Source organism: Panthera leo, chromosome E2 (assembly GCF_018350215.1).
Source record: "Panthera leo isolate Ple1 chromosome E2, P.leo_Ple1_pat1.1, whole genome shotgun sequence".
In the NCBI taxonomy this organism is placed as follows: domain Eukaryota; kingdom Metazoa; phylum Chordata; class Mammalia; order Carnivora; family Felidae; genus Panthera; species Panthera leo.
Genome location: NC_056693.1, coordinates 48,121,027 through 48,148,765, shown reverse-complemented (window position 1 = coordinate 48,148,765; position 27,739 = coordinate 48,121,027). Strand labels below are relative to the sequence as shown.

At 42.8% G+C, this 27,739-nt stretch overlaps 1 protein-coding gene across 12 annotated transcripts in view; it reads right to left on the bottom strand.

Annotated features, from left to right (window-relative positions):
• The window catches only part of HYDIN (HYDIN axonemal central pair apparatus protein), a 443,605-nt gene that overhangs the window by 18,475 nt on the left and 397,391 nt on the right, over nucleotides 1-27,739 (bottom strand). For 11 of the 12 annotated variants that reach the window (XM_042917620.1, XM_042917622.1, XM_042917618.1 and 8 more), the window contains 16 exons: nucleotides 26,281-26,441; nucleotides 23,957-24,054; nucleotides 22,961-23,168; nucleotides 21,569-21,781; nucleotides 20,942-21,080; nucleotides 19,664-19,829; nucleotides 16,755-16,902; nucleotides 16,129-16,336; nucleotides 15,306-15,527; nucleotides 10,887-11,056; nucleotides 8,913-9,111; nucleotides 6,997-7,155; nucleotides 4,860-5,137; nucleotides 3,481-3,700; nucleotides 1,656-1,868; nucleotides 264-427 (listed from right to left, as the gene is read on the bottom strand). In XM_042917620.1, coding sequence (XP_042773554.1) covers nucleotides 264-427; nucleotides 1,656-1,868; nucleotides 3,481-3,700; nucleotides 4,860-5,137; nucleotides 6,997-7,155; nucleotides 8,913-9,111; nucleotides 10,887-11,056; nucleotides 15,306-15,527; nucleotides 16,129-16,336; nucleotides 16,755-16,902; nucleotides 19,664-19,829; nucleotides 20,942-21,080; nucleotides 21,569-21,781; nucleotides 22,961-23,168; nucleotides 23,957-24,054; nucleotides 26,281-26,441 — 2,966 coding nt within the window. Of the gene's footprint in view, nucleotides 1-263; nucleotides 428-1,655; nucleotides 1,869-3,480; nucleotides 3,701-4,859; nucleotides 5,138-6,996; nucleotides 7,156-8,912; nucleotides 9,112-10,886; nucleotides 11,057-15,305; nucleotides 15,528-16,128; nucleotides 16,337-16,754; nucleotides 16,903-19,663; nucleotides 19,830-20,941; nucleotides 21,081-21,568; nucleotides 21,782-22,684; nucleotides 22,761-22,960; nucleotides 23,169-23,956; nucleotides 24,055-26,280; nucleotides 26,442-27,739 lie in introns of those variants that run through there. The other variant, XM_042917630.1, reaches the window with a different exon arrangement.

Here is a 27,739-nt window from a genome sequence, read left to right as displayed (position 1 = left end):
TAATAACATCTAACATTTATTTGAGCACTTATTTTACGTCAGGCACTGTTCTAGGAGACTTAAGTTATCAGTTATTCATAGATAGCACTGACTGTCTGGAAGCTTAGAGTTCAGACAATGCTTGGTTACATCAGGGAACTTTGCCTCTGATTCTTTTAGCCCCTCAATGTCTCTAGAGGCCCTGACCATGGGAAGGGCCAGGCTAGACAGTAGAAGTCCTCCCTCCATCTCCTCCATCCCAACCCCTAGCCCCACTCTCTCACCTCTGGGGCTTATTAAGCCAGTTGGTTATTGGCAGGAGTTCAACATAGGGTGTCTTACATGGTACTTCACGGTAGATACTGGCCACGGCTTTGGGAAGCTCAGAAGTCCCATGCAGCATATACAGCCAGCCAGTCCCATCTGGGAGGGGGAAGAAGAGGGTGCCCTAAGGAGAAGAAGAAACGTGGTCAAAATGGCACAGAAGGTCCTTTATTAGGTACCTCTTAGGCGTGGTAGTGACACAGGATTAATAGAGGCCTTTGCATAAGCATAACTCTTGAAATAACCTTGGTAGTATGTTTTAAGAGTCATAAAAATGTTCATACGTATTTGAACCAGGAACTCTACCCCAGGCAACTTAAAAGTCTCATGCTCTATCGATAAAGCTAGCTGGGTCACCTTTCCCCAGCGAACTTAATCCCTTCGGAGGAAAAAGCTACACACACACACACACACACACACACACACGCATTAGAACCATTTATAATAATGATGAAAATCTGGTAGTAATAACTTTAATATTCAACAACTGAGGAGTATTACATAAATTATGGAACTTTCATTCCATGAAATATTAGGCCATCATTAAACATGATTACATCACAAAGACTAGTTAAACAGAAAAATGTTCATGATCTAATGTAAAGTAAAAATAAACTGAGTGCAAAATTAGGTATTCTATGATGGCAACTATGACTGTATCTGAATAAGGACTGGTAGTAAAGATAGGAGAAAACAGTTCTTGGGGTGACTGGCTGATTCAGTCGGTAGAGCATCTGATTCTTGATTGCGGGGTTGTGAGTTCAACCGTACCCTGCGTGTAGAGATTACTTAAAAAGAAAGTAAAGCTTAGAGGCACCTGAGTGGCTTAGTTGGTTAAGTGTCCAACTTTTGATTTTGGCTCAGCTCATGCTCTCATGGTTCGTGAGATTGAGCCCCACGTCCAGCTCTGCACTGACAGGGTGGAGCCTGCTTGCAATTCTGTCTCTCTCTCTGCCCCTCCCCTACTCTCTCTCTTTCAAAATAAATAAATAAAGTTAAAAAAAATACAGCTTAGAAGAAAAAATTCTCTTTCTTTAGGGTGGAAGATTATGGCTTCTTTTCTTTTTAAAATTTTGTTACAGTGGCGATGATGCTATTTGTACAATTAAGCTAAATATTAATTACTTGATGCTTAGTCCAGGACTCTGTTCAGAACTGAGCCCCTTGTTCCAAGAAAATCCCCTGTACATGAAAAAATACAGGCAACAAGGGAAGTTTTGGTCTCCATAATCTGCATTATTCCCCATTGTTCCAACATCATTCGTGGGATTCTCCTCACCCCTCTTGCATGACTCCTCCCTCCAACCCCACAGGAAAATCAATGGGGGCGGTGGGGGGGAGCCTCAGCCTACCTGATGTTTGCGGTTCTCCAAGTTCATGGTGCGGGGTCTGTAGGTAATCTCATAGGGCTTGTTTTGCTGATGGGGCTCCAGGGTGATGAACTCTGGCCCCTCCCAGTGCTCACCCTCAAAGATGGGGTGGAGGTTCCAGGTCTGGTTGGTGCGGTTTGAAAGCATGATGGTCTGCGTGTGCTTGGAGCGTACCTGGCAGGTGAAATTTACCACCTGGAAGAAAACAGACATCTGAAGTAGGTAGTGAAATTTACAAATGAGGAATTCAAGGAAAGGTTTAGGCTGGCATCCATATTTGGGAGTATAGCAATGTTTTTTTTTAAAGGCCAAGAAACTGGATGAGATTATCAAGAAGTTAAGTGTTTTTAGATAAAAGAAGAAATTTAAGAATCAATTCCTGACTGACACACTCCAGTGTTAAAAAAAATCAGAAGAGGAGATGAGAAGGAGCATCTAATAAGGTAGGAGGAAACCCAGGAGAGGGTGGCATCCTAGGGACCATGTGAAGTGTTTGAAGCATCTTCCTTCAAGGGACTTGTTCAAGGTATCAAATACTATCAACAGGTCAACAGTTGAGAACTGACCACTGAATTCAGCAGTGTGGACGGTGTGGCACTGTTGGTAAAAAGAGTCAAATAGATCAGTGGACAAGGACAGCATTCAGCAATAGACACCTGCACGTATGTGGTTAAATGAGTTTTGACCAAGGTGCAGAGGCATTTCAGTGGAGAAAGGATAATCTTCAACAAATGGTGCTAAAACAACTGAATATCCACATACAAATGATAAAATAAAATGAATTTTGATCCATAGCTTATGCTACATACAAAAATTAACTCTAAACAGATTAAGATCTAAATGTAAAATTTGTGCCCTGAATATATGAAGAGCTCTCAAAACTCAATAATAAGAAAACAAACATCCCAATTAAATATGGACAGAGAATTCAAATGGATACTTCAACAAAGATGATATATGGATGGCAAACAAATACCTGAAAAGATTCTCAATGTCATCAGTCATTAGGGAACCACAAATTAAAAGCCACAATGAGATACCACCTTATATTTATTAGAATGGCTAAAATTAAAACAACAGGTGGTAACAAGTGTGGGCAAAATGAGATGCAAGTGGAAATAACACAACCACTTTGGAAAAGAGTTTAGTAGGTTCTTTTAAAAGTAAATATATGCCTGCTTTGTGCCCCAGCCATCTGGGTATTTACCCAAGAAAATGGAAGCATATTTTCTTGCCAAGATTTGTACATACATGTTCATAGCACACTGGGTGATTCCATTTACATAAGATTCTTGAAATAACAAAATTATAGAGATGGAGATCAGGTGTCATTTTTACCATAAGTGATTTTTTACCGTAAGTGGAATGGAGTCTACTGTTAGGTTTCTAGGGACAAGGCTAGCAGAAGGTTAACTCAAGCCCACAACCTGACTCCCAACTTTTTTTTTTTTTTTTTTTTATGAGAGAGAAGGGGAAAGTGTTTACCCTTTACTTACAGTGCTTGTAACAAAATTTGATCTAGCCAAATATGTCAGGGCAACCTTCCTTGAGAATGTAATGCTTGAGTTGACAGCTGAAGAATGAATAGGAATTAATTAAATGAAGAGGGGACATGAATATTGCAGCAGTGGGGAATAGGATATGCAAAGGCCCTGTGGTGGGAGGGAGCAGGTCTGAATGTTTGATGTTGGCACAGAGGACTGTTTGAACAGAGTCACTTGTTTCTAGAAGGTCCAGCTGAATTCAATTGTGGTGCCTACTGGGCCCACTCTTGCCATTGGCCCTTCTGTGGGCAGCAGCTACTGACCTCTCTTACTGAAGGTGGTCCTACGCAGACTCCAGATAGGGTGAGGTTCAGAGGATTGCCTCCATGGATGAAGCAGAGCAAGTTTTTATAGAGACTCTCCTTGCCCACCTCAGTGGGATGGTAGGTCACTTCAAAAGAGACCTCCATTCCTGCAGTGATGTAGCCTTCTTCTGGGCTGATGGAAAAATGGGGCTCAAATTTTTTGACATCCCATTTAAACCTTTTCCAAGACAAAAGGAGACAAGAAAGACAGTTTACTAGTATCCTGCGGGGTGCTTAATGCTGCTGAGATCAAGGGACTTTGCCTAGGCTTTTAGCTGAGAGGTTCACCCCTTTGAATACTCCCTGGGATGTGGGCACAGCAAAGGCGGATGGAGTCAAGAGCTAGGTCACTTCTGGGTAAGACAGCTTGGCTGCCTCTCAGACCTGAGCAGGGTGGGAAGTGGCCGCATCTTATCTTATATTCTGCAAGTGACTTGTCGAGGAACATGCACATGAACACGCTAACACATGTGTATCCGAGATCACACAGCCAGGAAGTGCCGGGGCTAGGACTGGAACCCTCCCAAGGCCATGGCTATAAGCACCCCCTGCATTGCCTCTCAGGTCAGATCCAGGAGGGCAGAGGCAATGCCTTCAGGTGAGAGATCCACCTGTTCTTGGGGGCACTCTTAGTCATCCCTCTGTGGGCCATCCCTCTGTGCTTCCAGCCACATCCTCGGGGCACTGTCCACACTGAGGTCTGGGTGAGGGGTGTCTGCACAGTTATGGTGGCATGCCCGAGTCGTGACTGGGCCAGGCACCTGCTAGCCAGAGGGAAGAGCCTGGAGAGGAGAGCAGTCAGAGGTATACTTGTGTTCTAATCCCGTCTTTCTCACCTCTTAGCCATGTGACCTCAGGTAAATCACCTGACCTCCTTGAGCCTCACCTTCATCTGTGAAATGAGGACAATACAGTACTACCTCTCAGGGGTCTGGGGTAATTAAATGGGAGCTTATACGTAAGAATGCTTAGCACTGCACTTGCACAGTGTAAGTTCTAGCTGGATGCACGATTTTGGAAAAGTAGTCTCAGTCGTCTCGTCTGTAAAACGGATCAACCATAGAATTGTTTTGGTAATAAGCAAAAGGAACCATGTAAAGGGTGTATAACATGCACCGAACTAATCTTCTCTATTGCATTAATTTTTGTAATCCTGGCAGCCGCAGTCACCCTAGCAGGGCCACGTCCACTCTTGAGGGAGGGGAGGGGCTGTGAAAGGGAGGGGAAAGAAAGAAAAAGTGGCTACACTTGTAAAACAAATATCCAGTCTGAATCCAGGGCAAATCCAGAGTCAAGAGAGCTGTGTTCGGCCCTGGGTGGGGATGCCACTCTCCTACCTTGCACCCACGTCACCCGTGTTCAACATAAGGATGCGACGCGTGGCTTGTGTCTGATACACGACTGGCCCGAAGGGGAGATGCTCCTGGTCCAGGGAGATCTCCAGGGCCTGGCAACAGCCGCTAAGGAGGAAGAGAGGACGCAGAAGCCCCATGCATTCCATGAACACCTCCTCAGAGAAGGGAGGGATGCGTTTCTTCGGGGCAAAGATGACTTCCAGCTTACAGACCTCTTTGGGCTTCAGAGTGATGTTGTAGGATGGTATTAAGGTGATGACCTGGGCAAAACAGCAATGAGACTCAGCAGCTGAGGGCAGGGGCCATCTGAGGCTTCTATTTCTGGGTCTTGCTGTTAGGGCTGCAATAGCCCAGGGGTCAAATCCCACTCTGCTCTCTCCTGACGGCTGTGTCATCTTTGCTAAGTTACTTAAACTTTCTGTGGCTTACTCTATGGTGAAGATTCACATCACCTATATAAATGTGTGGCATGTAATAGCCATTCGATAAATGTTAATTTTTCTCTCCAGCTCCTTGCAAATGACCCCTCCTCTCTGGTGCAGGAAATAGTAAGATAAGAGGAAATAGAAAACACTTAGCGCTCCCGTGTTTTTCCAAGGAGTGCTCCCTGGGTTCCCTGTACCACACTTCCCACTGTGTTCTTTAAAATGCAGATTCACAGGCCCTGCCCCATTCCAACTGAATTTTGAGAGAGCTTGGAGCTCACATCTTCAAAAGTGCCCTGAGTGACCCGTGTCTTCTAAAGCTTGAGAACTCTTGTTTAAATTCGTATGGTTTTCCCTCCCCCCGCCTCCTTTGTCCTGGTAGAAATCAACCAAAATCAGCTTTCAGGAAGCCGAAGCTCCTTCCAGGCTCATGTTTCCTGGGGTGCAGGGTGCTGTGTGGTCACCAGCAGGTGGACTGTGGCAGCAGTGGGCTGGAAACCACGCAGGGACAGCAGTCTCCGTGAGCTCTCCAAACACCACGGTGTTGGTGCCAGTACAGGTAACGCGTCACCTCAAGAGGCAAAGGTGGCTCAGCCCAACGGTCAGGGGCCCTGACCCGGCGGCACTGAGGATTTTGATTTGGATGAAGGAGGAAGCGGAAGCAAGTCTGCCCTCTGTCTTTGGCCAGCACCATGGGCCCAGGGATCAGGTGCCACTGGCTCTCTTGCTCTGGCTAGCTTCCCCAGCCCGTTTCTCTGTATTTGGCAATCCCTGGACGGTCCACAGCACCCCTGCCTACCCAATCGCACCTAGCTTTCTAAAAGCACAGACCCCCCTCAAGCACACGTAGCTCTGCCTGCCAGCACACCTCTCCCCGACCTGTCTGCCTGGAGACACCTTTCCATCCCACAAACCCAGTACAGACCTCCCACCCTATGAGGCCTCCCACAGCCCCCCGTTGTCCTCTGAGCAGCCCCTCCCAATTCACACCCTGCCTCTGCAGTTTCTAGGCTGACCTGGAGTTGTTTCCGTGTCAGTGACCCCCAAAGACTGTGAACTCCATCAGACCAGTCAACATTGTGTTCACCTTGCTACAGATTGAATTGTGTCCCCCACTCCACCGACTGACAATTCATATGTGAGTGGCATTTGGAGCTGAGGCCTTTAGGGGGTAATTAGGGGTAGATAAGGTCACGAGAGTGGGATCCTCATAATGGGACCGGTGCCTTTGTAAGAAGAGACACCGGAAGTTTGATCTTGCGGTCTCTCTGCCAGGTGGGTATACAGCAAGAAGGTGGTCGTCTGCAAGTGATTATTTCTGGGTGTGAGATTATGGCAAAAATGTTTTTATGTCTTTCCATATTTTTCAAGCTTCCAACGATGAGGATATAAACACTCATTAGAATCCAGATCTACCAAATCCCATCCCTTTCTCTTTCATTCTGTTGCCCTTTCGAGGTATGCAGCCTCTCTAAGCCTTGGTGTCCTTATCTGTAAAATGAGAATAATAACAGTACTAGCCCTATACTGTTTTTGTGAAGATGCTCAGAGGTAGCACGGGGGAAGCTCTTAGAATGCCCTGGTGCATGGTAGATGCCCGAGAAGTGTGAGCTGTTTGTGTTGCTAGCACAGTCATCTAGTCACCCATGTCACTGGGAAGCATAAGAAGCCCACTGGGAGCCCTGGGCACCAACCTGGGGTTCCTGGAGTTCTGGAATCGAGAACAGGACTGTCTGGCTAAAAGTGAGTGGGGCGTGGCTGTTGTTCATGATGGAAACCGTTTTTTTCACAACCTGTCCTGGCAGGACAGCTCCCAACTTTACAATCCTATTGACCGGATCTAGGACTAAAATCTGTGGAACCAGAAAGAGAGGAGAGAGGGAGGGTTCATCAGTTCCTTGAAAAAAACTATTATCATACACCTATCCTGGTGAGGCAATGGTGGTTCCTGTCAGTGTCCTGCCTTCTTCATATGGGATGGGCGTTCACTCACCTGGTAAACACGTGCATACAATACCCACTAAGCAGCTTACTACGCAACTACATAATCACAACTGGATGAGGAGACATGACGGAAAAGCTCAGGGTCCTGTGAGAACATATTGCAGGGGCTGAGCTGGCTGGGGGTTCTGGGGCCACCTCCCCGGGGAAGGCATATTTACCCTGGAAGCTAAAGGAAGGGTGCCATCTAGTCTGTTTGAGTCAGGGTGGGCATGGGGTTGGAGGCCACCCGGGGGTGCGGGGGGAGACAACAGCCTGTGGCAAGGCCCTGAGTCAGAGGAGTGGCCCAGGAAGGCCTGTGCCTGGGAGAGAGGGGCACATTGAGAAGACAAGTTTGGAGGCGGTCAGGGATTGAGCTGGGACAAGTGGGAGGCCAGCGAAGCATGGAGTGACCCAATCAAACGTGTGTTTTGTGATTGCTCTGGCTTGCTGATCTGTGGGGTGGGCTGGACAGGGACAGATGAGGGCCACACAGACAAAATGGTGGAGGCAGAGGTGGAAGAGTAGACACGCTTCCAAGTCCTCATCTAAGGCACTGATCAAAATGTTGGCCTGGATAGATCAAGGTCAGGCTGGGCCTCGCCCTCAGGATGGCATGGACACACAACGAGCAGCAGCCACTTAGGCAGTTACTAAACGGCACACCCCCTGCCCCTCAACTTTCTTTATATCCAGCCCGCATGTTTCCATGGTGTCTAAAAAGGTGAGAGTCTCCAACAGCAGCCTGTGCTTCTGGAGGTCAGAGAACTCATTTAAGTCCCTTCCAGATTTCCCCCAAAGTACCTAGCACAAAATGGGTGCAAAATGAGTGAGTGACAGAAGGAACAAGTGAACGGATCAGTGATATCAGAAGAGACCCCATCTCTGGCTTGGGTACAGACAACACCAGGTGGCAATGTCTTGTCATTCCTCTAGCTTGATGGGAAGGCTGCCAGGAACACACCCCTCCCACCTTCTCAGTTGCTGAAATGTCCCATGCATTCCTGAGCATCTTGGAAGGCCTTTAGTCTTCTAAAATCTCCTATTAAAATGCAAATATACCAACCAAACAGACACCTTACATGTTTACCAGACAGTGGGGAGAAAGGGATTAGCAGCAGGACTTTCATTAGGAGCACCTACTTAGAAGAAATGCCCTCAATCAAATATAATCCTGGGATCTGCGCCTGGCTCAAGAATATCAATCAATGTGGCATTAAAGAAAGATGTTCCACAATTGAAATGTATGTCTGTGTGTATATCTAAAACGAATTGCTATTCAAAACAGATCTTGTCTATTAAACGTGGAAACAAAACATGCCCTAATGTGAGAGAAGGACATGTTTGGGATTGTGCATCTGACAGTCTCAAACTTTTCCAAGAAAAAGATGTTTCTCCAATGCCTGTGATTACTTGTACCCTATGATATAGTAAAGTTTGGTATTGAATACGGTCTATGGTTCACTCGAGTCAGATTTGACAGATCATCCTTGGGTGGGACTGGCTGGCCTCTGACAACGCAGCTTGGGGGCAGGACAGGTGGAGAGGGAAGAGTGGGAGGGGCAAAGGTGGCTGGGAGGGCAAAAAGGCATGGCTGCCATGGCTGAGGATCTCCCCAACAGTCTCGTACCTTCATCTCGGTGCCTTTCCCTTTGATTTCAATTACTTGTTGTGAGAGCCCATTGATTTCAAAGGGGATGAGTTCTCGATAATTGATACTTTCTCGAGGATAAAAGGTGATTGGAATCTCCAGTGTCTTTCCTGGCTTTATCACATCAACACGGAAGTTCACCTCGAGGTATGCAGTATTGGTGTATAGACAGTCTAAGCTAGAGAAAATCAGGAGGAAGGTGTGTAAGTTAGAAGGCCCACGTATTTCCATTTTGTCTACCAAGTAAGAGGGTCTCCAGTACCAGCCTGTGCTGGAGGTCAAAAAACACATTTAAGACACCCAGAAAGACTGATTCTGTCCCCTTGTCTCTGTGAGCTGCTTTCCTGCCCTGTTGCACTGGAGCTACGGAAGAAGGGACCTCAGCAGTGATCCAGCCCATACTTTCCTGGGCATAATCAAGTTACTTACCCCAAATCACACCCTGAGATTCTGGCAGAACCTGGCCTCAAACACAAAGTCTCATGGCCCTTCGCTCAAGGTTCTTTTCACTCTATTTATCCTCTTTCTTGAAAAGGTCACACATGGCTTTGTACCCTCTTATAAGGAAGTGTTTCCTAAAGTCACTGGGTGGTGAAGCACAGAGGAGAGGAGTATGTGTTCCCGATTCAGACACAGGAGTTTGGATCCAGACTCTATCCCTAACTAGCCGTGAGAACTTAGAAGAGTTACTTAGCTCATTTGGGCCTCTGTTTCCTTATCTGTAGAACTGGGTTGTTTGGAGCATTAACAACCTCATAAAGTTGTTTTGAGCATTAAATGGAATAGAGTGACTAAGCCAGTCACTACACAGGACACAGAGGAGACAGTCCATAAAGGTGAGCCATTCTTATTGTCACTAATTGCTCAACCACATGGGATCTTCAAAGATCATGTCTACTCTGGTCAACCTGTGCGTAGGAAGGCCCTAGGGCTCTCCATTACAATACTTTCTTGTCTGTCTTCCAGGTATTTAGAGAAGGAGTCCAGCTAGGCCAATAAAAAGAACTTAATGCCTTCACACAGGACTCAGCTTGAATTAAATCATGCAGGGAAGATTTTTAATTAGCATTTAAAATCACATGACACTCTTGTAACTCACCATTCAGGATAATAGTTATCATCACTGCAACAGTAGCAGTAGCAGCGGATAACCATAACCGAGCATTTGCTATGGTCCAGGCACTATTCTAAGTACTCTCTCTAGAGGAACTAATTTAACCCTCCTAATAGCCTTGTAGGGGAGGAGCTATTATTATCCCCCATCCCAGGAAAGGAGAGGTTAGACCATGTGCCCCAGGTCACACAGCTAGGGAAGAGTTGGGATTTGAACTTAGGCCTGTGCTTTCCAATATGGTAGCCACTAGACACATGTGGCAATTCAAATTCAAATGAATTGAAACTTAAAAAATGAAAAATTCAGTCCCTTAGTTGCACCAGGCATATTTTATGTACTTACAGGTTGCCATATTGGATAGCACAGATGTGTAACAGTTCCTTCCTTTAGGAAAGAGCTTTGAGGAAACACAGGTCTCTGGAAATTCCGTTTTGATAGGTCTGGGATAAGGCCCAGAAACCTGGACTGGAACATTCTACATAGGGATGGTGCAGAGAGGCTGGATTTTAATCAAAAGACTTAGGCTCAGTATATATCTGTCATTTATTGCAAGGTAATGGCCTGAGGAAGTCACTTTTTAATTCTCCAAGCCTCAGTTTCCACCTTCATTACATCTGGCATTGCCCTCCTCACTTCAAGATTTTCAGCAGAGCAGCTCCTGGCTACCCAAGTGTCAGTATTAGTGGTAGGGAAAGCAGATGCGGGATTCATGCCCAACTGGGTTTGACTTTTCCCATAATCTTTCTTTTTTCTATTTTGGCAGGACTTCACCTATGTGGAGGCTGTAGAACCCACAAGGAGGTACAGAATCATCTGGAAGCTCTGGAAAGTCTGCTTACCTCATGGGTGTTTCTTCCTTGTTGGTGACAACCAGCATTTGTTTGTATGGGGGCATGCCAGCTTGGTAGATGAAGCAGGTCCCAAAGTTGTAGCTGGTGAAGGAGAAATGAACGGCTGGGCTCACAGCACAGCCCAAGATGCTGCATGTAAACTTTGGGCCGTGGCTGACCTGCAGGCGGAAATGCAGGTGGAGGGTGATTAGAGAGGTGTAGCAAAGGACTCCTCAGGTCCTCGGGTGAAGGAGGAGAGTGGTCAGTGCTTAAAAAAAAATGGGTCCCAAGACACCATCTGTAGGGATTCTGATTCATAGGTTAGAAGTCTGTTGGCCTGCAAAGCAAAATGGGACAGTCTGCAGGCCAGCCTCACGCTGCCTCCTACAGCAGTGAGTCAGCCTGAAAGCAGAGCGGAGTGGCAGGGACTGCCAGTTACCACCCTGCACCTGCTTCCCAAGGCTTCCTCATTAACAGGACTCTGAGTAGTTGCCAGGGGACCTAGGTGAAAATACTCGAGGTCCTATCCTTCCTTGCCCCCAAGGGTGGTCATCGGACACAGTTCTGGTCATCAGGATGTAAACAGAAGAAGACAAGAGGATGTCCTATTTTGAATACAGAGGCAAAGTCTTGCTGGGAAAATTTGTCTGTTTACTTGTTTGTGTTTGCCTTTGGGCTCTTGCCTCGTATTTCCATTCTGAATGCAGACATGGGGTTGCAGGTGGGATGGCCACCTTGTGACCAGGAAAGGACAAGAATGAGGTCAAAGGCCCATATGTCAGGGTGAAAAGGGTGGAAAGTTAGAATATGGGTCACCTCTGAATTCTCCATACGATGATACACATGCCTGAGGGGACAGGAACTTACTCTGCTCTTCAAAAACTTTATAATATGAAATTTCTTAAGTTGATAATTGATTTAAAACAAAATATCCACTACTCATTCTAAACATCATTAGAATAAACATAATAGTCATTGGTACAAGATTTCCTAAATGACTTTATAAATTGAAAAACAGTTTCTTATTTAAGGCTTAGGCTTTTAAAGTCTTTGCATTTGGTGACTGATTCCCTGAAAAGGAGTAAAATTGACCACCTTAAACTTTTATGCCAAGTAGAGCAGGAAGGTACTATGATGTGTGATGTTTCTTTTTGCCGTAAGACACAAATGTTCTGAAAAAGACAGTTCTGAAAAGGGATGGCACTTCTCAGGGAAGATGGCTACAAGCCTGCCCCCGAGTTCCAGGCTCAGAGTTTTACAGCTTTGCTTTTTTCTAATTGAAAAAAAAAAAAAACTTTTTTAGACTGTGCTATGACTTAATGTCCATCTAAATTATGGAATGGCTAGAAACCGACCTTCATTCCAATTGCTGTACCTCCTGGTTAACTGTCAGTTGCCTTCTTCTTAAGGATATGAATAAAAAGACTATGTCTTTTAACTCTGTTGACTGTTGCTTTTGCTGTGCAGAAGCTTTTGATTTTGAGGTACTTCCACTTGTCTATTTTGTTTTTTGTTGCCTGTGCATTTAGTGTCATATCCATGAAGCCACTGACAAACTGTTGTTATGAACTTCCCCCCGACGTTTTCTTCTAGGAGTTCTATGGTTTCAGGTCTTACATTTGAGTCTTTAACCCATTTTCAGCTGATTTTTCGCCATGGTGTAGAAGGGTTCAATTTCATTCTTTTGCATCTGAATATCCAGTTTTCCCAGCACCATTTGTTGAAGACATTCTCCTTTTCCATTGTGTATACTTGGCACCCTTGTCAAAGATCTGTTGGCTATGTGTGTGTGCATTTATTTCTGGGCTCTGTTCTGTTCCATTGGTCTATGTGTGTGTCTCGATGCTGGTACTGTACTATTTTGATTTTGGTAGCTTTGTAATATAGTTTGAAATCAGGAAGTGTGATGTCCCTAGCCTTGTTCTTCTTTCTCAGGACTGATTTGGCTATTTGTGGTCTTTTGTGGTTTCGTATGAGTTGTAGAATTGTTTTTCTGTTTTGTAAAAAAAAAAAAATGCCATTGGGATTTTGATAGGGATTGCATTAAATCTATAGGCGGCTTTGGGCAGTATGGACATTTTAATAATATTAACGCTTCCCATCCATGAACACAGGATATTTTTCATTTGTTGGTGTCTTTAATTTCTTTCATCAGTGTTTTATAGTTTTCAGTATACAAGTCTTTCACCACCTTAGTTAAGTTTATTCCTGACAATTTAATCCTTTTCCATGGTATTATAAATGAAGTTGTTTTCCTAATTTTATGTATTTTTATTTTTTTATTTTTTAAAATTTACATCCAAATTAGTTAGCATATAGTGCAACAATGATTTCAGGAGTGGATTCCTTAATGCCCCTTACCCATTTAGCCCACCCCCCTTCCACAACCCCTCCAGTAACCTTCAGTTTGTTCTCCATATTTATGAGTCTCTTCTGTTTTGTCCCCCTCCCTGTTTTTATATTATTTTTGTTTACCTTCCCTTATGTTCATCTGTTTTGTCTCTTAAAGTCCTCATATGAGTGAAGTCATGATTTTTGTTTTTCTCTGACTAATTTCACTTATCATAATACCCTCCAGTTCCATCCACATAGTTGCAAATGGCAAGATTTCATTCTTTCTGATTGCCAAGTAATACTCCATTGTGTGTGTGTGTGTGTATATATATGTATATATATGCATATATATGTATATATATGTGTGTGTGTGTGTTTATATATGTATATATATGTGTGTGTGTGTGTATATATATGTATATATATGCATATATATATATGTATGTATATATATATATATATATATATATATATATATATATATATACACCACATTTTCTTTATCCATTCATCCATCGATGGACATTTGGGCTCTTTCCATACTTTGGCTATTGTTGATAGTGCTGCTATAAACATGGGGTGCATGTGTCACTTCGAAATAGCACACCTGTATTCTGTGGATAAATGCCTAGTAGTGCAACTGCTGGGTCATAGGGTATTTCTATTTTTAGTTTTTTGAGGAACCTCCATACTGTTTTCCAGAGTGGCTGCACCAGCTTGCATTCCCACTAATTTTCTTTTCAGACAGTTTCTTGTTAGTGTACAGAAAAGCAACTGATTTTTGTTTGTTGACTTTGTATCCTGCAACTTTACTGCATTATTTTATTAATTCTAAGAGATTTTTTAATGGAATCTTTTGGGTTTTCTACATAGAAGATCAAGTTGTCTGCACACAGGGGTTTTATTTTTTCCTTTCTGATTTGGATACATCTTCTTTCTTTTCCTTACCTAATTGCTCTGCCTAGGACTTCCAGTACTCTGTTGAATAGAAGTGGTGAGAGTAGACATCCTTGCCTTGTTCCTGATCTTAGAGGAAGAGCTTTTAGCTTTTCACTGATGAATATGATGGTAGCTGTGAGCTTTTCATATATGGCCTTTATTATGTCGGGGTACTTTCCTTCTAATCCTAGTTTGTTGAGAGTTTTTGGTCATGAATTTTGTCAAATGCTTTTTGCCACTTCTATTGAGATGCTCATGTGACTTTTATCTTTTATTCTGTTAATGTCGGATATAACATTAATTGATTTTTGTATGTTGAACCACCCTTGCTCTGAGGGATAAGTCCCACTTGATCGTAGTGTATGATCCTTTCAGTGTATTGTTGGATTTGGTTTACTGGTATTTTATTGAGGATTTTTACACCTATGTTCATTTGGGATATTGGCCTGTAGTTTTCTTGTGGTGTCTTTGTTTGGTTGTGCTATCCAAAAGAATTTAAATCAGAATTTTGAAGAGATATTAACACTTGTTAATGTTCATGTTCGGTGTAGCACTATTCATAGTAGTCAAGATGTGGAAACACCTAATTGTCCTTCGATGGATGAATAACCAAAGAAAATGTGGCATATATACACAGTACAGCTATTTTTCTTGAATAAATGCTCCTAGGATTGTTGCAAGCCTTTGGTTGATTTTGAGAGTTCTAAAAAAGTTGATTTTGCTGTTTGGTTTTTTTTTTTTTTTTTTTTTTTTTGCCAGTGTTCTCATCACTGTGGAAGAACACCATAGGACACAGCCATTACTGTGGACATCACAATTCCTTGGTTTTTCATTCAATAGCTTATCTTGGAAAATGTTATACACATTTTGTCTCTCTTGCTTCCTTTCCATCTCCCATCTGTCTCCCTTATTTATTTTAATGGCTGCATGGTATTCTAGTGCATGGATGGTGAACCGCTTTTCAACTGCCACTCACCAGGCACCTCAACTGTGAATGAGGCCTTTATACTAGAGATTATGGGACTATCTCCAACACAACCGCTCTCCAGGAGCTTCTGGCAGAGTGGAGAAGACAAGGAGCACACAGGAGAATTAATCCTTCAAGACAGAGTGCTGTGAGTGCTTTCAGTGTCTGGCAATATTAAATGGTCTCACCTTGATTCTGAGTTCCAGGCCCTTCAAGACACACTTCTTAAGTGGCTGGAAAGACAAGGTGGCGTGCACACTCTGCCCCACATCCACACTGCCATCAATGGGTGAAAAGTCCAAGTACTGCAGCAGGGCTTTGGGGCCAGATAGCTCTGCCTGGAAGCTGAAGCTGAACTTTCCAGTGTTGATAAAGCTGAGTTCACACTGAACACATTCATTCAACTCCACCTGAGAGACAGAGAACAGAGTAGTATATGGAATAAATGCAAACCATGGTTCTATTCTTTTAGGTCAGGATACATAACACGTTGGGGGAAAATATCCTTTGGGAAATAGGGATGGCAGACGATGTTAGTGAGTTGAGTATCCTTAGCTTAATATGGTCAAGTATTCCAGCCAGAGCTATGAAGTGTTGGGGGCCTCTCATACCTGAAGAGTACGATAGCAATTTAATTCTTAGACCTCCCTCGGTAATCAAACATCCTTCCTGTATGTTTAATACAAGCATTGTTTCCTTCCCTACCATCTCTCTACCCCTGAAAAATAAAACAAGAAATGTTTTCACATTAAAACTATATATATTTGGAGGATGGAGTTGCTCCTGGCATGTTTCTGTTCTCCTGGTCTCTCTGGCATTTGAAACAGTGAGATTCAGCTAACATTCACTTATACTGCCGTTCCCAGCTTGAGTGGACACACACACACACACACACAGACACACACACAGATAGAAACAGAGAGAGAGAGAGAGAGAGAGAGAGAGAGAGAGAGACAGAGAGACAGAGAGAGAGAGAGAGAGAGACATATCAGTGCTCTCTCACACTCTTACCTCATAGAAGTTGATAATGGTAGTCTGGTTGGGAGTCAGGGGAGTAATCAAGCCAGTCCTGTCCTTGCATTTGACCTCTGCATTCATAGTGTAGCCCTCAGCCTTGACATTTAAGGTCAGAGGGTGGGCTTTCTTTTTCACATTGCAGATCAAATTAAAGTTCACATCTCCTTCCTGCTTTGGTGTGAAGAAAATATCAATTGGGAACCTGGTTGGGGAAGAAGACAGCAGATTAGCTGACTAGGCCAACCTGCTAAAACCTGCTAAAGAATATGAGCCCAGTGGATTGGCACACACTATGAGGAAAGAGTATCACCACCTCAAATTATGATGAGTTTTGAAGGTTTGCCAGACACGGTAGGGCACTGCCTTATGAGTTCACAAATATAGTAGATATCAAGGAAAAGAATATAAGCATGAGAGAAAATATTGAGAAAAAGGGCTTAAAGTTCTCAGGGCTTTACAATTTATCAGGAAAATGAACAATGAGAAATAGTAGGACAGAGATGGGATTGTTAACATTAATCTCGACATGCAGCAGCACTCTGAGGAAAACTTATCCTCCTGGCAGGCCTGGAACCCCTACTACCTTGGGAGGGTGTAGTCCTGGGGAACCTTTTCTTTACCTGGACAGTGGTGGGATCCAACCTTCCATGGGACATATGACCAGGTTGTTGCTGAAACCTTCAGAATATCGGGAGTTGTCTTGGAAGGCAAAATGGAACCCCTGCTCCTCCTTGTTGATGATATGCACGGTCTCCCTGGCTTCTCTGCCTGAGGAGGAAACATCAGCCCTCAGTGAAGACCTCATACCTGCTCCTAAAGTATCTGGGCAGATACTGCTCCTCAGGCAAGAGGAAACCTCCTTAGAAGAAATCCTTCAACTTCTTTTCTCTCTTTTCCCAAGCTCTTCAGTCTTTGACCACCTCTCTTCCTTCCTTCTGTTCTACAAGTGACCTTCCTACCCAGGAGGATTCCACTTCTTCCTTCTAGAACTTTACTCTATCAATTGCCTGCTGCTGCTAGGTGGCTCCTCTGCCTTGGTCACAGCTGTCCTAGGTGATTCTGATGATACTATTTTCTCTCCTTGTTCCTTTGGACCCAATGCCTTCCTAGTTTTGTCAATGAGGGCCTCGCCGTCCCTAGTCCCTAGTAGGCCCCTTAACTCAGTCCCAATCTTTGTAAATAGTCCCTGCATTGAACTCTTTTGCATCAGAGCTCAGGAATGTCACGAGGGTCCTGACAGGGCCCTAATACATCTTCTGTCACTATCTTGCCTTTTCTTACTTTCCTTGACTATTGTACAACATTTGTTTTTTTCCACATAAACTTTAGAATCGTTTTATCCAATATCTCCCCCACCCCCAATCCTTTTGGGATTAAGGTTGCCAGATTTAGTAAGTATACATATATTTTTTAGTATAAGTATGTCCCAAATATTGCATGGGACATACTTATCCTGACATAAAAAAAACTTACTCATTGTTATCTGAAATTCAAAATTGACTGTGCATCCTGTATTTTATCTGGCAATACCAGTTGGGACTCTGCTTGGAACGTGATTGCATTTGCATTTAATTTTGAGAGAACTGGTAAATGTTCAAATTTTGTTTTGGGAGCATTTTAATAAGATTTTATAGTTTTATTCATATAGATCCTGTGCTTTTCTTGTTACATTTATCCTTAGATATTATATAGGTTTTGTCAATATTGAATGGATTTTTTTTTGTTTCTGTTTCTAGGTGCTTATTGCTAAAAGAAAGAGAAACTATTGATTTTTACATAATTGTCTTGCATCCAGTCACTTACTAAATTATCTTGTTGATTCTAGTGGTTTGTTTTGCTTTTCTCTTGAGCCTCTTGAGGTTTTCTATGTATGAGGTCACCAGCAACAGCAAATGAGATAGTTTTGTCTCTTTTCCCCTAATGCTTATGCCAATTACTGAATTTTCTTGTTTTATTGTATTTGCTAAACCACTAAGAAAGTATTCAATAATAACAAGCATCTTTTCCTAATTCCTGATTTTAACTGCAGCAGTTTTAGTAGTTTATTACAAGATAATATTTGCTTCTTAATTTTGGTTAGTCTTCTTTATTTAAGTTTTTCCCTCTATTCCTATCTTACTATTAAAATTTCTGTTGAGAATGTCTGATGAATTTTAGCAATCACTTTTTAGTGTACATTCATATCATTCATTACATGGTTGTTCTTTAATCTGTTGATATAATCATACTAAAATGCACCACTGTTACATTCCTAGATCAAATTCTGTTTGTCTTGCTGTACTTATTTGTTTATTCTATTCTATTATTTTTTATTTTAATTCCAGTTATTTAACATACAGTGTTATATTAGAGTCGTGTACAATATAGTGATTCAACACTTCCATACATCATCTGGTGCCCATCACAAGTGCACTCCTTAATCCCCACTACCTATTTCATCGCCATCCCTCTACCCTCCTCCCCTCTGGTGAACATCAGTGTGTCTTCTATATAGTTAAGACTGCTGTTATTATTCTTATGCTAACTTGCCCACTTATTTGTTCAAAACCTTCCAAAACACCATACTCCTCCCACCTACTTATATTTATCAGTTTAAGAAATGTATGGAGGTATTACATAAAAAACCTGTTAATGTGGTTTCCTTTGATGGAAAGGATGGATGGAGAGACATTAAAAATTTCCTTATATAACAGAATGATTGACTTATTACAAGAATATTACTTGTCTAAATATAAAAATCTAATGAGTTACTAAAATATATTCTGGCTTTAGTTATATTTTACACACACACACACACACACACACACACCCCACATCCATGTGATAAGGGACCTGGCAATCACTTCCTTTATTTCCTTCAGGTCTCTGATCAAATGTTACTTCCCCATTGCCTACTGGCATTCTTTGTCCTCCATATCCTGCTTTATTTTTCTTTACAATACTTATTAACATAGACATGCTGTATCTTTTCTTTTTTGGTAGTCTACTTCCTATTACTAGAATGTAACCACCATGAGGGTGGGGACTGTGGCTTTATCCATGGCATTCTCAGCTCACAAGAGAGTGCCTGGGTCACACAAGGGGCTTAGTAATATTTTGTTGAGCTGAATGAATGCATGAAAGGATGGCAGAGAAATATGACCACTGTGACTCATACTGAGAGGCATACAAATACAGCCCATGCTCTGAGGCACATACAAGTAAGATGGGGATAATATGAGCCTCTGGAAATGAACATAGGCAGTCCAGGCCTTCAAGGAATCTAACAAGTGTGATTTGTAGCAAGTCTCCTAAATTTCCTTAGGTTATTAACGTGTGGGTTTAGAAGATACCTGATGGAAATCAGATTGAAAGACAAATAATTTACGGCTTTGTGAATAGTGATAGAAGACCTCTGACATGCTTCTGGAAGGTACCAGAAAAAGTTCCCTACCCAAGTCTGCTCCCAGAGCTCATTGTGGGGTCAGTCCTACCCCTTCCCCTGAGAGGTCATGCCAAGTCTAAACATAAACCAACAGGGCAGCCTTACCAATGAGGAGACAACTGAAGTTGAGATGTGACTTGTCCAGATTGATGAGAGGGTCGGTGGCTTTGCCTACCAGAAGGAAAGGGACTGTAATGTTGTGTTCAGGGATTAAGAAAGTCCAGAAGGCTTCTGTGATGTCCAGATGGAAAGGCGTGAACTGGAAGACAATCTAAGAAGACCATTTGGAAAAGAGTGGTAAAGACATTTCTGTTTGCATACTCCACATGCCATTGGAGGCTTACTGGTGCTGGGGTTACAATGGTTGGCATTACCAGGTCATCTCCACCTTTCTACTGTCTACCTTTCTACTGTGAAGGCATGTGATTTTGGCTGTTCCAGCAATATCAATGTCTTTTTGCCCTGCCACAGGTCCTCCTAAGGAGGTCCAGCCCGATCAGAGCCTCTGATGGCTGTGCTGCCATATTTCACACCATGTCTTTGTTTGACATGTAAAAATAGAGAGATTTCAATAGAAATATGGAATTTTGGCTTTTCGCAAAAAGTTTGGGAGAACTGGCAACACTGGCAACTTGTCTGTGTGGTGGTCATCTGACAGAGAAGCACTATCGCCAGCTGGTGCTGGTGCTCAGCAGTCCCTATCATTGTCCCCTTGGCTTGCTCCATTCATTTGTGTGACCTCCCTGAAAGCATTTGAATGCATGATTTCTGTTTCATGAATTTATTTCTGCCTCCAAGATTCTCTGCAGAACTTACAGGATACAGGCCCATAGATCTGTTTTGGCCAGTGAGATCACATTTTTTTAGGTATGACTCTGTACCCTGTACCACTGTGTAAACACGAGGACTACACTGTGGGACATGACTCACTTTTCTGTTTTACCCTTTGGCCCGACCAAGTAAAAATACATCTGTATCCTTTTACTGCTGTCAGTCCCTCGGGAAAAAATAAGTCTTCAGAGAGTAATCTATGAGTCCTACAGTCTGCAGGTATTAGTATCCAGCTCCTCTTTCCTGCTTAATAATTTCAGTTTTTTAAAACTGCAAATACTAGACCTTTTCACTTCTCTACAGCCACCCAAGAGAGCTCAGTTCTGTCTTGTTCATGAGGATTGCCTAACGTATATGCCACTCAAGAAATACTTGTTGATTGATGCACCCTTAGGCTGTCCTCCCTCACTCTATGGTCTACAACACACTTGCTATGCAGAAGGGGAGAAGATGATCAATGCCCTGAGTCAAGTGGTCCTGATTCTCTCTCTCTCTCTCTCTCTCTCTCTCTCTCTCTCTCTCTCTCACACACACACACACACACACACATACCTCCGCTTTCTTTTCAGGGTGGATGAAGCCCTTCTCTGTAAGGCATGTGAAGGCTGGAGGGTTCTGGAGACTTTCAGTTTCTTCAGAGATCCAAGAGAAGGAGTAGGTGCTATTAGTTGGGTTCAGGATTGTAAAAGTCCTGGCCGAGGGGGAAGAATTGACAGCAGAGAGTGAAATGGGGGTTGAAGAATTAGAGAAACTTTCTTAGGACCTTCCCTAGCACAGTCCCCCTATCTAGGAATCAGGACTTGTCTGCATACTCTATTACCACAGAAATGAAAACTGCACTTCCTTTGGCGGGGGGGAGGGGCAAACTATGGCTAGAGCTCTGGACTTTGGAATAATGACATCCAGGGCCCTTCTGTCCCAATGACCGACCCTCTGTGGTTAAGGTGGGGGTCAGGGATTACATTTTTATGTCTCCCATATTTCCCCAGTGTCAAAACTAAGGAGACAAAATTCAGCTTCCTTACTATAGACTTCCTTACTATGGACTTCTCTAAAGTCCAACCCCAATATTTCAAACCTGCTTCTAGGAATTAGCCTCACTGACTTCTCTGAATTCTTCCTCTAAGTTCTTTAGAAGAACTCACTGATAAGAACCAATGCAAACCATAAGCAACTTACCGGATATTCTTCCCTCCTATGCCCACGCTGGTGAACTCAATCACCCGGGTGTTTGAATCTAGAGCCACACCAGAAGGTCCTCGGAGATCTGGGTTGCGCCGATGACCACTGATGTAGTCTGAGTGTTTTAGGTCAAAATGGCAGAAGGGCAAAAGGCTCCGCCCTTTTGCTGATAGGACTGGGCCTTGCTCTCCAGGTGGCAGGTTGGGAATCCTGTGAGGATAAGATTATTCTTATTTATTTTTAGATGAATACCACTTCCTTAGTTGGTTGGAAATGAATATTATATCCACCAGAACGTGAGCTCCATGAAAGCAGAGACTGGGTCTATCCTGGTCAACAACATAATATAAATGCCTTGAATAGCGCATGATACATAGTAGGTGTTCATTCATGAACTGTTGAGTGGATGAATGCATGAATGGGCTGAGTATGAGGAGGATGAATTCTGGTTCTTTCTCTGTATCTAAGTATGGCCCCAAGTTATTCCCTCCAGCAGTGGTGAGAAATTTTCCCTGCTATAAAATGAGCACAGAGTCTTGCCCTCTGGGCCCTCTCACAGGCATCTAGTGGGGTATGAAAACTGACACAGAAATTCTAAACGAGTATCCTGAGCTCCCTGGAGAAAGTGAACTGGATGTAAGTAGACCTCTAGTCCCAGCACCAAGCTTAGGCCCAGGTGTGGGACGGGTCCCTGCAGTGTAATTGCAGGGGCTCCACAAGGCTTTTATGGCTCACATAGGTCTCTGCCACCCCATACCACGTTTTACACAATTCCTCTGTAAGGTAAGTGTTCTGTATGGATCTTTCATGGGAGTGGTTAACACATAATGGACTTGCTAAATGTTATTGGATTGGATTTCTTGAATTGGGTCTGGGCCCCTTCTATTTCTCACCTATGTATCAGGTCCACCACCATGGCTATGTAATGTTTATTGTGCTTATTATGTGCCAGGTACTGTTCTAAGTCTTCACTTGATTTAACTCACTTAATGTTCATGATGACTGTACAAGGTGGGTATTGTTATTTCCATTTTACATATGAGGAGACCAAGTCTCAGAAAAGGTGTAAGAAAGTTTTCCTAAGTTCATATTTGCCCAAGGACTGGAACCTACCTGTCTGTCAGCCATTCTGTTGCTCAGTGGAATCCTGTGTGTGGCTGGGAAGGGCGTAATAGGCAGGAGGAAGAGTCTAGAGAGTGTTGGTGAGTAATACAAAAGAAAAAATTCTCCTTATCTTCTAAATCCTGGCCTTTCTGAATCTTCCCAATGGGAAATGTGACAATCAGGGGGCTATGGAGGGGCCCAGGGCTGGAAAGAATGGTGGTGGTGCTGGGACAGAAGAGAGGGTAGGAGATGTGGAGTTTTGCTCTGGAGAGCACATCTTCTTACTGGCAGAAGAGATTGCTCTCGAAGTCTCCAACTTCCAGCGGGGAGAATTTCACTTTGAGCTTCTGAGTTTTGCCCACAGGCACAATGCCTGAGGCAGGCTCCACAGAGAAGGGCGTGGGGGGAACGTCATTCCAGTGGTCCGTGGCGCTGTCCAGAGTACTGACCGTGTGCAGCGTGCCCTGGCTAATTTGGTCTTTTTGAGAAGAACCTGGGGGCAAAACAGAGAGCCAATGATATTCTCTATTTGCAGTGGGAGGGCAGGTGGAAGGCAGCCCACTCACAGGTCCCTCTGTGGGCTCACCTCTTCCACAAGAAATACTTAGCTTTGGGCACTAAGGGTAAGGGATTGGCTCATATCTCTCACAGGAGACTCATGAAAAATACTTCTATTAATTCTATCAATTTTTCAAAGTTGTTTCCTTTTGGCTCAGGGGGTGGGCCAAAGAGAGGTCTGTGGGTCTCCTGCCTCAAGAATAACGGGCTGTGAATATAATTTTTTGGAGAATCATTGTTTGAAAGTAGGGGTTCACAATCTGGGGGCCCATTTGAAAGGTCTGCGAATCTCCAAAACTGCAACAACAGCAATGAATTTTTGTCCACCAAGTGTTGAGTCTTTTTCCAAGCGCTTCATATATATCACATTTGGTATGGGTGTGTATTTTCCATGGAAAAAGTTCATAGTTTTCATCAGTTTCTGCAAGGGTCTGTAATCTCCCAAGAGGTTAAGGCCTAAAAGACAAGATTCCTAGGGGTCAGTGACTGGGGTGCTGGCCTAATGGAAGGCCAGGCTCTAGGCTCCAGGCTCTGGGAGGACAGAGGTCAGCTCTTGAGTTTCTCAGGCCTGTTTGGCTCTGCAGACACCATGAAACATTTGCTCTGCTTCTCCTTGGCTACTGAGGGAGCTGTTGGACCAGTGCTCATTTCTCCATGAACAAGGCTCTCCTACTAACTGGGGACTCGGTTCAAGCCCTGGAGTTTTCCTATCATTGTGTTTACCTTGGTTATCTGGCATTGCAAAGCTGACAGCCTTTGCAGTCTCTTCTGAGACCCAATTGAATTCCAGCTGCACTTTTCCTGAATTAGTCAGTTCAAGCCTGCAGATAGATCAGAGAATGGATTTGAGAAATGTGCTGTCGATGATTTTTTTCCTGTCTACACATCATCTATACTGTTACTTTAAGTTGTCACTGTGTTTCTTAAACATTTCTTCAAAAGGCAAGTTTTAAGCATTTTGTCTGACATCATGCATTTGCTGTGCTAGTTATATCTCCTTCTAAAACACTATTTACTATTAAAAGTAAAAATATTCAAATGTTTAGCACTTTAAATCATCTGGCACAGTACCAGCACCCTATGCAATGAGCTCTCAGCATGAGTTTGCTATAATTCTGAAAAATTCCCATGAGAGAGGAATCAAAATGTGTTTTCCATGACAGTAGTTTCTTTAGGTGCAAATTCCAGTCCCTCCCTTACTGAAACATCTCCCACTGGAAACAATGTCCCTGTGGTCGGAAGCCATTTGACCCCTGCCTGAGATTCCTTCATTGACTGAGACTTGTCTCAAATTCTGAATGAGTAGAGACTTTTCTTGCCTCAAGTTTCCCTGCATATAAGACAAGAACCAGGAAATAGAAGCTTTTTCTGGAATCATTTTTAAACTTGATCACAATCACAGCAGAAGGATGAGGCCTTGATACAGGAAAATGATTGTGTTAGAGAAGAAAACACAAATGTCTTACTAGTTTTAGTGAAGTAGTTGGAGTTGAGTTTGGAGGGGGGTGTAGGTCTAGGGGAGGGTGTAAGGATCAGATCTCCACTATTTGGTCCAGGTAGACTGTGCAGGTATGCCCAAAGTCAAGGGCTTTGACCTCAGGGGCTTATGTTTATTGTGTAAAAGTATGAGCACTGGCCACTATCCTAAAGACAATATTTATAAAGTGGAGAAATCTTGGTGGTACAGAATACTCTTGATAAAAAAGTTCTTAGTTCAGACTGGAGTTGGCAAACTTTTTTGTTGTTGTTGTTGCAAAGGGCAACACAGCATATGTTTTTTGGCTTTGCATACCATCGGTGTTTGTAGTAACTACTCACTCTGCTGTTGTAGTACCAAAGCAGTCATAGACAACACATAAATGAATTTATGTGGCTGTGGGTCAAAAGAAACTTTATTTACAACAATAGGCAGCTGGTTGGATTTGGTCCTCGGGCCATAGTTTGCCAACCCCAGCTTTAAGTGAAATGGCTATCAACAGAAGGTACCACTTCCTCCCTTATTTCTTTTGGTTCTATGATAATTTGAAAACTTAAAGTGTAACAAATGCAAACTGAGTTGAACAAGTTAATTACCAATTTTTACAAAGTTGAAATGTCAGCGGTTTACATTTTTGTGCTCGTAATTCTCAAAGAATGGTCTTTCTCTGTCTAGAAGTCCCCTTTTTCTCACTTCTTCACCTGGCTATCTCCTAATCATCCTGTAGAATGGGCACTGCTTCATCTGGGAAGTATTCCCTGATATTCCATCTGCTTCAGGTACTCTCACAACATACACAGGACACCATATTGCAACCACCTATTTTCACCCATTCCCCCCATGAGCTCTTTAAGAGGGGGACCCATGACATCCTTATACTCTTGTATGTGAGTTAACATAACCCTTTTCCTTCTAAGGACAATTTTGACTTTGAATAAATTTTCTAGCTGTTTCCCTGGAAACCTGATAAAGGAGAAATATCAGCTGTATTATTAGGCAACATTGTTTAGAGTTAACATGACCCCTAATGGGTAAATTGCATCTGGTCTGGAGGGAATTATGATTCCCTGGAGGGAAGCCATAGCTTTGGGGTTCTGTGAGTGTAGTGACTCTTGTAATTGGGCATGTCTCTTATAAGGATCATGGAAGCTATACCTATGGGGTGCTTATGAGGAGTATTGGCTTCTGTTGGTTGTGGGGCTTCTGAGCTAAGATGGACCCATTCCCACTAGTGTGGATATTGTCACCTGGAGTTGGAGAGAAAAGAATGGTTACTGGGTGGTGGTGTGGACTGCTTCAAGGACCATCCCTACTGAAGCTGATGGCTGGATGCTGCCCTCCTGGTGGACTGTGTTTCCTGGCCTATATCTTGATTTCAGGTGTGAACTTTAATAGCTCTGTGGATCTGAATGTTTCACTGCATCCCTAGAGTTCCTCTGGTGCATGCTACATAGCTATGATGCCTGGTATATGCTGTCATAAACAGTGAATAAGTATTTGATAAAGGAATAGGCAAATGATGAAATGAAAGAACTTCTCTGTGAGTGCTGGGGGGCTTTCAAAGACTCACTCAAACACTCGGGTCTGGTAAACCAGTGTTTCTTTAAAGTGCACATTGCTTGTTTCGCATTGATATGAAGCAAAATTCACATTGGCACTGATCTGAAGATGCAGTTCTCGGTAGTTTTCTTCTACTACTGAGTGAACAGGCTCAGGATCCGTCTCTATCACCTGTAACAAAGGCAGAGCTAGCTGACTCACAAGAATAAAGGGGTAGGCGGTAACAGTATTTTACCCATGCAAATTAACACCAACTTACAGAATAAATGATTCCAGTTCCAGAATAAATGATTAAGGTAAACCTAAAATGACTCCTATATGGGAAAGGAAACAAATTACTAAGAGCATCAGGACTACAGAGATATTAGTTTGGGGGTTAGATGGACTATAAAGAAGGTAGAGGAAAGGAAATAATAAAATTAGGGACAGATATTAATGAAATAGAAAATAAATTGAGAACAGAGAGGACTAATAAAGCCAAATGATGTTTATGTGGAATGACTTAAAAAGTCTTCAGGGCGATTGATCAAGAAAAAAATGAGTAAATAAAAATAACTGATATCAAAAATTAAAAAGAGGACACTACCACTGATCCTATAGATTTAAACAGATGATAGGAAAACATTATAAATAACTTTATGAAAATACATGTGAAAACTTAGTTGAAGGGCAAATTCATAGAAAAATAACTTAATTGGGGCGCCTGGGTGGCTCAGTCGGTTAAGCGGCCGACTTCGGCTCAGGTCATGATCTCGCGGTCTGTGAGTTCGAGCCCCACGTCGGGCTCTGTGCTGACAGCTCGGAGCCTGGAGCCTGTTCTGTGTCTCCCTCTCTCTGACCCTCCCCCGTTCATGCTCTGTCTCTCTCTGTCTCAAAAATAAATAAACGTTAAAAAAATTTAAAAAAAAAAAAAAAAAAAAAAAAAAAAAAAGAAAAATAACTTAATAAAATTGACTCAAGAAAAAATAAAAAACCTGAGGAGTCCTAACAGTATTAAAGAAACTAAATGGTAGTAAAAAAAAAAAAAAAGTTAAAAAAGACCTAAATAAATGTACAGATAAAACTCACTAATAGAAAGGACGAATTAATATTGTAAAATTGTTAATCCTTCCTAAATGGACTTACAGATACAATCCAATTCCAATCAAGTTTCAATCAGGGTTTCCACAGAAGTTGGTAAGTGGATTCCAAAATTAGATAGAAAAATAAAGGACCAAGAATAATGAAAATACTTCAGAACAAAACAGTATGGGAGAGGGACTTCCCTTGGAAATATCAAGACTGATTATGAAGCTATGGAAATTAAGGCAAGGTAAAACTGGCATAGGGATAGACAAATTGACAATGAAGTAGAATAGTGAGACAAGAAACATACCAGGCATATATGAAATTTAGATGATAAGGGAGTCATGGCAGATCACTAGGAAACAGAAGGGCTAAACAAAAAAGGGATTTGGCCAGGTCATGGA